This window comes from Amia ocellicauda, chromosome 21 (assembly GCF_036373705.1).
Source record: "Amia ocellicauda isolate fAmiCal2 chromosome 21, fAmiCal2.hap1, whole genome shotgun sequence".
Taxonomy (NCBI): Eukaryota; Metazoa; Chordata; class Actinopteri; order Amiiformes; family Amiidae; genus Amia; species Amia ocellicauda.
This window is the reverse complement of record NC_089870.1, coordinates 22491049-22502616: the sequence shown is the minus strand read 5'-3', so window position 1 is coordinate 22502616 and position 11568 is coordinate 22491049. Positions and strand designations below refer to the sequence as shown.

The 11568-nt window shown below is 46.9% G+C and overlaps 1 protein-coding gene across 5 annotated transcripts in view; it reads left to right on the top strand.

Annotated features, from left to right (window-relative positions):
* Window positions 1-277: 277 nt before the first annotated feature.
* Window positions 278-11568, top strand: part of LOC136716923 (RNA-binding protein Nova-1) — a 61722-nt gene continuing 50431 nt past the window's right edge. For 2 of the 5 annotated variants that reach the window (XM_066694348.1, XM_066694344.1), the window contains exons 1-2: window positions 279-578; window positions 2194-2337. In XM_066694348.1, the coding sequence (XP_066550445.1) occupies window positions 443-578; window positions 2194-2337 (280 nt within the window). In that variant the 5' untranslated portion in view covers window positions 279-442. Of the gene's footprint in view, window positions 579-985; window positions 1807-2193; window positions 2338-11568 lie in introns of those variants that run through there. The other 3 variants (XM_066694346.1, XM_066694345.1, XM_066694347.1) reach the window with 3 other exon arrangements.

Sequence of the window (11568 nt, the reverse complement as noted above, 5' to 3'; positions counted from 1 at the left end):
GCGCCGCCCCCTCCCCCCGTCCCGCCCCCTCGCCGTGCTCTCGCCGTCGCCGGTGCCGGGCGTGCGGGGGGCCGGGCCGAGCCGCCGGGCTGCGTGACCCCTGACCCGCGGGGGTGCGCGAGGGGGCGGCGAGCCCCGGGGACTGGTGCGGGATCCTGCGCGAGAGCCGCCGCGAGCCCGAGCCCCGGGCCGCCACCGCCGCGCGAGCCGGACCCGCAGCCGCCGCACACGCCGCACGCGCTCCCTCCCTCCTCGCGCTGCCCCCCCTCCCCTCTTTTTTTTTTCCTCCCCCCCCCACCCCACTATCTGACACATCCAGCTTCCCCGAGAGCTCCATCCACCTACATTGCCGGATTAACAGAGCTGCTCGTGCATTATTATTTTGATATTAAATCCATTTTAGAAACCAAATATTTTCATAATAAACACAAAAATTGCAATCATGATGGCGGCAGCTCCAATCCAGCAGAACGGGACTCACACCGGGGTGCCCATAGACCTAGACCCGCCGGATTCCCGGAAAAGACCGCTAGAAGCCCCTCCGGAGGCGGGCAGCACCAAGAGAACCAACACGGGCGGTGGGTACACGAGCTGCTGCGCTGAGCGCCTGCATGCCCGGGGAGTCAGGCTGACTATTCTCATGCAAATACTATTAAAAAGGGCTGAAACATGGCGACGGTTTGCGCTGTGTGCACATAGTTGAAGCATGCTTTTGCAGTCGAAGGACGGGGAGAGGGTTGTCAGCGAGGCGCTGGGAAAAGCAGCGAAAAGACGCGAGGTGTGCTGGTGCGTATGTGCCCGTGGAGGAGCGCGGCGAGTTGTTGGCACTTGTCAAAGTGTGTAAAGATTAACTTCCCAAAACCCGAGTGTGCGCCGGTCGCCCGTCCGCTTTGTTTCCATCTGGGTTTTGCAAATCTGACAACTTATCAATAGAGTTTTGCTGGAGAGGCATGCGGCGCGTATTTAAATGTGCCACCCGCGTCTGACCCGTGTGCATCCTCGCATGTTGCTGGGCTGCTGGTGTTTCCATCATGATGTCTCCTTGGATGTTGTGGCTAGACAACTTGCTAAGTTGGTCCATTGTGTTGTACAAACCTGAGCAGGGTAATGCGTTTAACAGAACCGACATGTGTGTGCTTTGTTTTTGAAGACCTTCTTGTTGTTGAGTGTGTGTTGAAGCGCAGACGCTAGAAGTTGTATGGAAGCATCTCCTCCACCTGGCAGCCCCACCTGCCCGCGTTGGCATCATGCTGAACGGTACCCACGATAACAGTAGCTGCCAGAGAGGCGAGAAACGCGTTAGGGATCTCCTGATTATAACGAGCTTAAGGAGATCGTGGAGCAGTAAGAAGTGAAGTGAAATAAACACGCAGGTTGTGTTGGCATTGCGGTTGAGTGGTATGGCTGGGGGGACAGCAGTAGCATTGTAAAGAAAGGCACAGGGTATCTTTTTCCTGCTTTCTTTTCTTTCTTGTGCGTGTGTGCGACTGTGTCTGTCGGATCATTGTTTCACTCTTAACGATGCCTTATCGTGTGTTTGCTAATTGCAGTTGTAGTTGCTACAGAGCAAACAGCCGTCTCCTCTAATGCTGGTCACCCTCAGACAGGGCACCGCTTTTAACATCGTTCATTTGTTGCGTTTTCCCTCCAGTTGTCGGTCGGATTTAGGCGTGTTGGGCTCGGTGGCACAGCGTTGTATCAATTAGGAATCCATGATCAATCACGGGGATCTCATTAATCATCCGCTGCCAATTTAAGGTCCGAAGAAAATGCTTCATACGAAGGAGACTGGAATGCAGTATCTAAGTAAAGATGACGCTTGATTTTTATTTTGTGTGTGATATGTATTTCTTTCTGTTTGTTTCGTGTTGTAATATACGTGTGTGTGTATTCGGCTACATCCAGGGCTTCATGTTTCCAACATGCGGGAGACGGTACAATGTTACGCATTTTGGGCGGGCAGGTTTTGTGTTACACGACGTTGTGAAAGTGTATCTGCATTTACAAGTTTTGCATTGTTACAGATCTCGGTTACAAACAAACCAAATATGCCTTTCTGTATTTTGAAACGGATATGCTGATTACATGCAGAAGTTAACGATCGTCTCACTTATCACTGTGTTTTATTTTATTTGGGTTTTCTTACATGATGATTGAATGATTGATTGATTTTATTTTTTTGCTGTTTTGCAGAAGACGGTCAATTTTTCTTAAAAGTCCTAATACCGAGTTATGCTGCTGGATCTATAATTGGGAAAGGAGGACAGACAATTGTCCAGCTTCAAAAAGAGACCGGCGCTACCATCAAACTGTCTAAATCCAAAGACTTTTACCCAGGTAGGTCCTTTTGTTGAACTATAATATGATGATATATTTAATTGACAATATGCATGATATAATAGAGATTGTTTCATTATTATTATTATTATTATTATTATTATTATTATTATTATTATTATTATTATTATGCCAGTGTACATATGTCTGGAAACACATTTTTCAGGAAACTTAACAAAAACCCAAGATCATGTGATGCTGTAATTCACCCCAAACTTGGGCATGAGAATCTAGCTGTACATGTGTGCTGTTGTGTGTTGGGTCTGGGCTTTGACAGCCACCAGTCTCACAGATCGAACCACAGAGATGCTGCGATTGTGGAGGCAGCTGTGCAGTGGCTCCAGTGGGGGGTTTATTTTCTGCCCCACACTGCTATTGTCCCCTTGCGTTGCGTGTTTCTGGTTTGTGATGCATCGCTGGAGGACACGAGCCGTGTGCATTGAGGATGTGTGGCTTCTTTTCCCTCCTCCTGCTGATCTTTTCTCATTATTAGTTCCTGTTTGGTCGCAGCCTAAAAGCTTTACTTCACGAGATGTTTAGGTCACAAACACAAATATTGAGTTTTTTAGGAGCCCAGTTTGTCAGGGACATTTGAACCTCAATATCTAGATGAGACTTGCATGATTAATCAGTGTCAGAGATTGGTGAAATCGGTAAATACTGCATACACTACAAATGTGTCGTTTTGCACGCAGGCGTGTCTCATTTTGTTGTTGGCGTAGTGTCTCTGTGTGTTAAAGCCTCTGCACCTCAGTAAGTCATCTTTCATCGGCCAGCCTTGTGAGCAGCAAACCGTGTCTCACTGGGCTGGCATTCCTCTCGGCCGCTCGCGTGTCTTGCCTTCCCCGCCGCCTGGAGTGGCCTGCGGTGGCAAGAGGTTGTGGAAGAGACATCAGTGGCTGGATGATAGAAAGTGTAGTTAGTTTGTGTGTAATGGAGCAGCAGTGCGTCCGGAGACTCGAATTGGCCGGAACAGCTGGTGCTGCCGGCACACATTGGGGATATTTGACTTTCATATATGCGCACCACAGGGAGTGGGGGGTTGATGGAGATGTATATGTATATGTGCATGACTTTATATACACATGCAGAGCAGCTGCACTGAAACATGCAACGGCAGGGATACCTGTAGTCCTGAAAGTACATTCTACATACGTGTAACAGACCCGTGGAAGTCAGATTTATACTTCTAAAAATGTAATGTTTGTTCTTTGTGATCTGTAATTAACTGGCCTCCCCTGCTGTTCAATTATTTAAATTATTCTGTTTTCGGATAGTCTCCTCCTTCCCCGTAGCCAATGAATAAAAAGGAATTAATCGAAAATCTATTTTATTATGAATTCATATTTTCTACATTTGTGAAGTACTTTTGCAGATTGTAAGAATTGCGGTGTGTGTGTCTCTCCAGTATGCAGCCTTCCTAACGCATGGGACGTGTGTGTTGTGGAAGGTTTTTAAAATCTGGAAGTGATTGTGTAGTCACAGCGGATGATTTAAAGCTACCCTCTACCTGACAGAGCAGATCCACAGACCCCCCCCCACCCCGAGTCTGGCCGTCGCTCGGGCCGAGTGTTTGTGTTTGACCACGAGCCGGAGAAATTTTCTGAGGTCCTGGCATTCTCGGAGCCGACGACTCCTGGTCTGCGTCCAGCCCTCTCTCCTTCCCTCCCTCCCTCTCTCTCTCTCTCGCACTGCGCACAAGCCGGGAGCCTGTTCTTCCCAGAGTGCGATGACTGGAGAAGCCGGCGCTCTCACGGTCCTCGGGGTCCCAGAGTTTTTTATTCCTAAGGGATTCTACAGCATTCTTTTCTGTTCTTTCTTGCCCTCCCTGTCAATTCATTCGTCTGGGAAACTGGGAGAGAGAAACTGGTGTGTGGTTCTCCTCATTGGCCAGTTATACCATTTTAAAAATCTTAAAAGGCCATTATTTACCCTGTCATGTTAATTGAACAAATATAAACTGGGCCCTTGGTGCTTTAATTCACTGCTAATATAAACCATTTCTGTGTGATGAATTTCGCTTCTCCTGCTTTACAATGTTTGCCTTTTTTCAGTATGTGCTTCCTGTTGTCTAGGACAGATCAGCTCTATCCCCTTCAGTGAATGTGTAGATATTTACACACTAATATATATGGATTGTGTTAATTTACTGCACATTGATGACAATCCTGAACGTGTCCTCGAAATGACATCTGTCGCTTCCAAATTTGTAATTAAAAACAGACACGGTTGTTACAGCAGTTGGCCAGTTGTGTCTCGGAATGCTTTAGCTGTGTTTCTGATATTAGTGTGTGTTTTATTTCATCTCATAATAAGGCCTTGTTGGTTTAACAGATCGTATAGCAGTTTACCCAGTTGTTTTTCTGCTTATTTTTTATTCTGTCACTTGATTTGAACGACAAATTAATGGTTTTATTAAATGTAACACAAATAAAATAAGAGGAAACTTAAAATACTGCAGGAGGCTGAATCTCACGCTGTTTGAGATGACATCATCTGAGAGACCCTCACTAACCTTGAGCTGTTTATTCTGGGGACTCGGCGGTTGGGGGAGGCTCCTTCACCAAATTTACAATCTAGGGAATTTCCCTAATTGCTAATGATGTTGTGCTCGTGTGTGAGATGTTTTGGGACAATAGACGGGATTTGTTGAGGCACAGATGGCTGTGTTGACTGTCTGGTCACAGTGCTGCTGTACAGATATAGTAAACTGATTCTTCAGTCTTGTTATTCTTAAGAAAACTTGTTTTTCTCCTTAACGTATCGCCCTGGATTTGGTTTCGCGTGGATTTGATCGCATTCAATTTGCCATTAAAAGCAAATGTAGCTTTAATTTCCCAATCTCTGTAGCTGCTTGTGCTCAGAGTGTTACAGTCCTGTTTCTCACGAGTCCGCTCGAGCACTGGGGCTTTTCTCTGGTCCGATTGATCCCGATGCACTCTCTGGCTCCGGGTTTTAATGCACAATCTTCAGCAGAGTGTTTTGTTATCCATTACTTACAGGCCTGATGTCTTGGTTTGCCGGGTGATGAGTTCGGTTGCGTGTGGTGCGTACTGGGATAATGCCGCAGTGTGGTGTTTAATCTCTAAAAAATGAATGTTTGTGTGTGAGATGCAAATCAATACCTTGTTTAATGTTTTATCTACTGCTTTGCATTTCACGTTCGAAAACAATTATGAAGGGGTGCGGGGCCATGTGATCGGAGCACAGGGTGGGGGGGAAGCACAGGCGGCCGGTTTAACCCCTTCGCCGCTCGGGCACCGCGTTGCCGAACTCCAGATGTGCGGCGCTTCCCCACGGGCCGCGACGGCCGCGCTTCGGAGGTGGGAGACCCCGACTCCCCCTCCTCCCTCTCTCCGAGTCTCTCCCTCCTGTGCCTCGGAGGAGCCGCGCGGCGGAGGGGTGGAGGGGGTGGCGGCGCGTCGAGGAGTTGGAGTTGTGATGAATAGCGTGATTGAACCGGTTGCCAAGGTAACGGGCCCTGAAGATGATATCTGTTGGTGCAGTGAACACGAGTCCTCTGCCGAGCAGCCGCAGACCCAGAAGAGAGCGCTCTCTGCAGCCCGGGCCTTGTGTGATCGCCTCCCTTGCCGAGTTGTGAGGGCGCCCGGGTTGTGTGTGTGTGTGTGTGCCCCTCTCGCCCCGTGATTAATCTGCCAGCGATGGATGGCGGAGGGGCAGATCGCGCCGGCGGCAGCTGTTCCCTCAGACACATTTTCAATATGGCAGCTGTTGGTCACATGATCTTTGCAAACATGACTTGCAGATGGGTTTGAAGGGCTTTAGGTGCAGTTGGTAAATATAGTGGAATGAGTCTTGGCCTCGGCCCTCCGTGCGCCCGTCTTTAATTGAGGACGGGGTCGTTGTTCTCCAGCAGGAGTCGGGAGCGTTTCCTGACCTCGGCACGTAACGAGACGTTTTCACTTCTCCATGTCGGCGCGTCGCGATACGAGCCAAGTCTTAATGGTTTCCACTTGCTAATTCATATGCCCGAGCTTTATGTGATGCATCAGTCTGAGAGTTGAGTCGCTTTCCTGAACTTCAATGTCCTTCAAATTTCACGTACATTTTAAGGGATTTAGGGATATAGTATTTGTTTTCATTGTTTACTGCTTGGAAATGGAGGTTGAATTCAATACCAGCCTTCAGTTTCTCCAAATTGAAAGGAGATTTGCATTGTAGATCATTTAAATACAAATCGACCATCATTTAGTTCAGTCTTGGCAACAATATATTTTTTTGGGGAGTTTTAAAATACAGAAATGGTTGGGGAGAAATACCAAGCGATGAGATTTGCTTGCCTGTGTCCATCGAAGACTAGAATGCTTAGATTAGTTTGTAAATGTTTCTCCACAATAATTGTGGTGATGAAATGTATGTAAACTCATGAAATTGAATGTTACCCTGAAGTTTGTGCGTTTTGTGCTTTAGCTAACCAGTCTGAGAAAGAAAGTAGAGACGATCTTGTACAGCACAGGGAATCACAATTAGCTTTATAGAGAGTCTGTTGTGGATTTGATATTTAAGCCATAAAAACCTTTACGCAAGGGAACGTCTTCCTGGGAATGAGGGGTGAACTCTGTGGCACTTATTTCAAAGTTATGGAAGAGAAAAAACATCTCTGAGAAGGAGTGGCAGGGGACGGAGCTGAGGATCCTGCCAGACTGACTCCTGGCATAGGATTTAAAAGTCTCGCACTCCAGAGATGTTTGGTCGTGGCCTCGTACCGCACGCCCGGCTACGCCAGCTCCAGGCCTCGGTGTTCATGGACAGTGTGTGTTCAATCGGTTTAAAGGAAAAGCATGATTAATTGATGGTACGTTGACAAGAATGTGCCCTGGCAGTCGGTCGGTATGCCACGCACGGCAGACTGCGACTACAGATCCTCATGACTGTTCGACAGTGAGTTACAGCCGGTCACAGCTGGCAAAGCAAACCATTTCCAGATCTGTAGTGGAATCGTACAGAGGCCTGTTTCGTTTGGAGGGGTTTCTCCCAGGCCACCGTGGTGTGATCTTTCTATCGGCCGCTCTCAATGAAGACGGGTCACCCCAGTTAATTAATCCAGCTCCAGCTTTAACGTTTCTGTCCAATATCTATTTCATGTTGTGCTTGTTGTAGTGGCAGCGATACGAGTGCGGCTTGTTTCCCTTCGTTTCGAACGCCAGCCCGGCCTCCCCGGTGAAACAGATTGCTGGAATTCATTACACTTCGCAACAAATGTAACTGTTACAGTACATTAACAGTGTGGATGCATCAGGGATGCTTAAAAATAAATAAATTCGAGAAAAACAAACCGGGGAAAAAATATCACTTTTTTTATTTCCCCACGAACAGCTTGGCGAATTGAAATTAAGACGTGTTAGTTGGGAGTGGTGGAATAAAGGGATTGTAAGATACGTTGAGACTGGCGGACATTAAACGCAATCAGTCTGCATGTCGGGTCACACAGTCGGGAGGCATCTGTATTGTGGTTGACCTCGGCGTTCGACCTCGGCGTTCACCCTCAGCTGCTTTGTCTGGACCGACTCCAGCCGAGAGAGGCTTGTATTTGGCGAGTTCGTTGGGTCGGTTCGTGAGCTCTTCGAAATAGACCTCGTGCGACGAAGGCCCCAGTGCAACTCGCCCGCTCCATCTCCATGTTTGGATGCGGCTCTCGCTCCAAGCAGAGCAACATCTGCAGCGGCCTGATTGACACGCGTCTCTCCGGGACTCATCATTGCCAGGCGCAGCAGGTGCGGCTGGTCCTCGGGGCCCCACGCTCCAAAGACATCGCAGCCTGATTGAGAAACGCACCAGGGGACCGGCGCGAGCGCGGCGCTGGCGAGCTCGCCGGCAGAGACGTCAGTTGTCCGGCGCTGGAATCCGGCAGGTAATTGGGCTGGACGAGAGGGGACTGCGAGGCTCACGTTGCATTGCAGCTGCTGCTGAGCTTAATTAATCTGACCCTCCGTGGCGGCGGTGGTGCAGTACCCAACAGCCTCTCTCTCTTCTATCACACACACGCACACGCATACACACGTGTACAGTGAAAGCTGCTTGGTTCAGGCTGGCGTGGCAGTTTTTGGTCAGGAGAGTTTGAAAATTGGAACGGATTTTATTCCTTCTTGTGTTTGTCTAACACCAGAAATAGTTATTGTACTGTTTTTATCAAGACTGCTATCAAAACTGGTGGTTATACTTATTATCAAAGCAGTGTGTTCAATTCCCTTAGAAAGATAACGTTATTTTCTTTTTTGGTTGTGTGGAGAAATCTCTGTCCATTAGGCGCTGTATTTAAGCACTCCACTAAAACACCCGTAGTAACTTACACTACAGTACACAAATTAGTCGGTATCTTGTATGTATGTATATATATATATATATATATATATATATATATATGTGTGTATATAAATTCCCAGCAATAATGTAAAAGACAATGTACCGTGGTCCTTCCCCTGAAAGCTAAACCCAGCATGCTACTGAAATGAACCTACACAAGATCCCATCATGTGCGTCTGATTTGTGAGCGCTGCAGCAGTTGAGCGCTAGGAGCGTGCCGCTGTGCACACAAGTGTGGCCCGGGGGGGCAGGTGGCAGGACCCCAACAGCTGAGTTGACAAGGGGGAACCAGTTGGTGAGTCCAAATATTGAATGCCTCGGATATTGAAATGCAATTAGCCGGCTCTGCTTCACAACGGGGATTGTGCAGGCCGAGGAGAGGACGGTGAGAGCAGCACACACACACACAGGAGTAGTGTTGGGGTTGTGGGGCTGCAGGGTGACATCACTGAGAAGCTGACAGGTGGGGTCTGAGCAAGTGTGTTCTACAATATGACTTCATATTAATGAAATGGATCACTCTTATCGGTTCAGTAATTTCCCTTCCTGAACATGCACAAAATAAAGTACAAATATATTTATATGTGCCCAGTTTTATTGACAGAAATCTGTTTAGAGTCCTATTCATATTTCCAGCCACCGTTATTAATTGGAGTTGTTTTCCGGCAGCACCATCAATGAGACACATCCTCAGTCTTTCTGCAGAAGCAGTAGCAGTTTAACACTGCGGCACTGAATTCTGTATCATGTTTTCCCCGAAGACTCGCACCTTTGAAAAGGAGTCCTGGTTTATTGTATCTACATCCTTATCAGTTAAATAGTACATCTTCGGGAGACGGATTATTTTAGGATCACTTAAACAGCTTTTGTTCCTTTCATTTCTCCCCTTATTATGCGTCTCAGACAAGCACGAACAGTCTTCCTTTTAAACGGGGAGATTGTCGGGCCTTCGCGGTTGATTTCTTTATATTCCACCACATGAAATGCAAGGGAACGAAGGACCGGAGAGGTAGACGCTAAATTATGCTGCCGCTTCTGTTAGTTACTCAACTGGACAACGCTACACAGTGGGATTATTAAAGACGCAGATTCTATAATGCAGATTCTAGTTTAATATCTATAAAGCGCAGATATTTTGCATGCATAATGGATTGGTTTCATTGATGTGTGTGCGGTGCCGAAAAAGGACATCTCTCCGTGCAGGGATGTGTTTAATTTGAGGCGAAACATCAACCCAAAGTTTTTTCTTGTTTTTTAATTCTCCCCTCTTCATGATTATTTAAACTGCATAAGTCGCTTATCTGAACTGTTGTATAATTGAATTTTAAGTTATTTTCTCAAGATGAGTTCTTTGCTCATTTTCTGCTGCGTATCCTTCTTTTTTTCCCCCCAACCCTTTTGGGGATTGAAATGTACAATTAGATGGAATAATTCTGCTTTATTTGGGCTTTTTATGATTCTGGCACAGCATAGTACAGCAGCTTTTTAGTGACGGGGAGACCTAGTTAGCGTCTCCCCGTCTCCGACTCCTGGCATTGCTGGACACGTCTCTCGGCATGGATGGACACTTGATGTCCCCGTTTCAGCTCCGTCGTCCTGTTGTGAAAGACGCAAGGAATTCTGTCCATTTTCTGTGAATGCTTTCCGATTGTGAGACACAAACTGCGATAATGAGCCCAAATGCCATCTGCCGCTTGCTCTGTGTGTGTATATAAGTGCACTCGCCAGCTAATTGTACTTTGTTTGGGTTCTGACAGAAGGATCAAGGTTTTAAAGCCCCCCTTTGAAACAGAGGCTTGATTGAGATTGTTGACAGGGCCACTTCGTTGTGGTAATCATATTAACCGTGCAAGGCGTGTTGTGGTGAGGGAATGCACAGCCACAGTCGGCCCTATTCCATTCCTCCCTGCATCGTCTAAAGAAGTACTCGCTGCTTTTTCATCTGTAAATACAACTTAATTTATCTCTCTGTGGGAAGACGGTCATCCCATTGTTTTCTATTTCTTCCCCCCGTATTTATCTATTCATAGCAACGTAGTTGTGTACGTTTCAGCTCTGCTCCGTCTCCTCAAGGTCATTTGAAGGAAAAAGTTCATATCGTCTTGGTTGGCTCCACAACGCGTTTTGTTGCTTTTTTTTTCATGTGAATTAGCTTTGTACATCGCTGGTCGGTCTCTGTCAATCTCACACTGGAGATTCAACGTTTTCTTAAACTGTGTCCCCCTCCCTCAGGCGGAGAGAGGTCCCCGAGTAGAAGGAGGACCTGTGTCTCAATCTGAATGGTGATAACTGTCGACGCAACACCTCGGGTCACTGCGCTACGCAGCTGCCCTGAGACGGCAGCCCCTCTTGGCTGCTGCGCCGGGACTCTGCGGCAGATCATATTTAAAGAGCTGCGCGGCCGGGACTTAAAGAGGGTTAATATTGGAGCTGCATAAGGGTAGATTCAGTGCGATAACTGCTCTCTATAAAAAGACGTGCTGGGCGAAGGCACGGATACCTTTGCAGTAGATGTGACTATTATTGCTGAAATGCTGTCAAGAGTTTTATTCCAGCTAATTTGTTTTCAAGCACAGAGCTTCTCCACACACTCTGAGAAGTATGAGACGGTTATTCCAGTGTTATATTCCCATTGGCACAACCGTTAGTCCCGGCAAACAGAGCCTGTATTTCCAGAGCACGTATGTGTGTGTGATTCATCATTGTTGTTTCTTTGATGCCAAGTTACTATGGAAAATAAGGACCAACTTCTTGAAAGAAATCCTTTGTAATAATGGTAATAAAAACCACACTTTTCCATAACAGACGATGTCATTGCAGAATTATATATATTTATATATATATATATATATGAACTGATGGGTCTCATAACAAATGCCCAGGCATATTAAGAACCTCCTTTTGGGT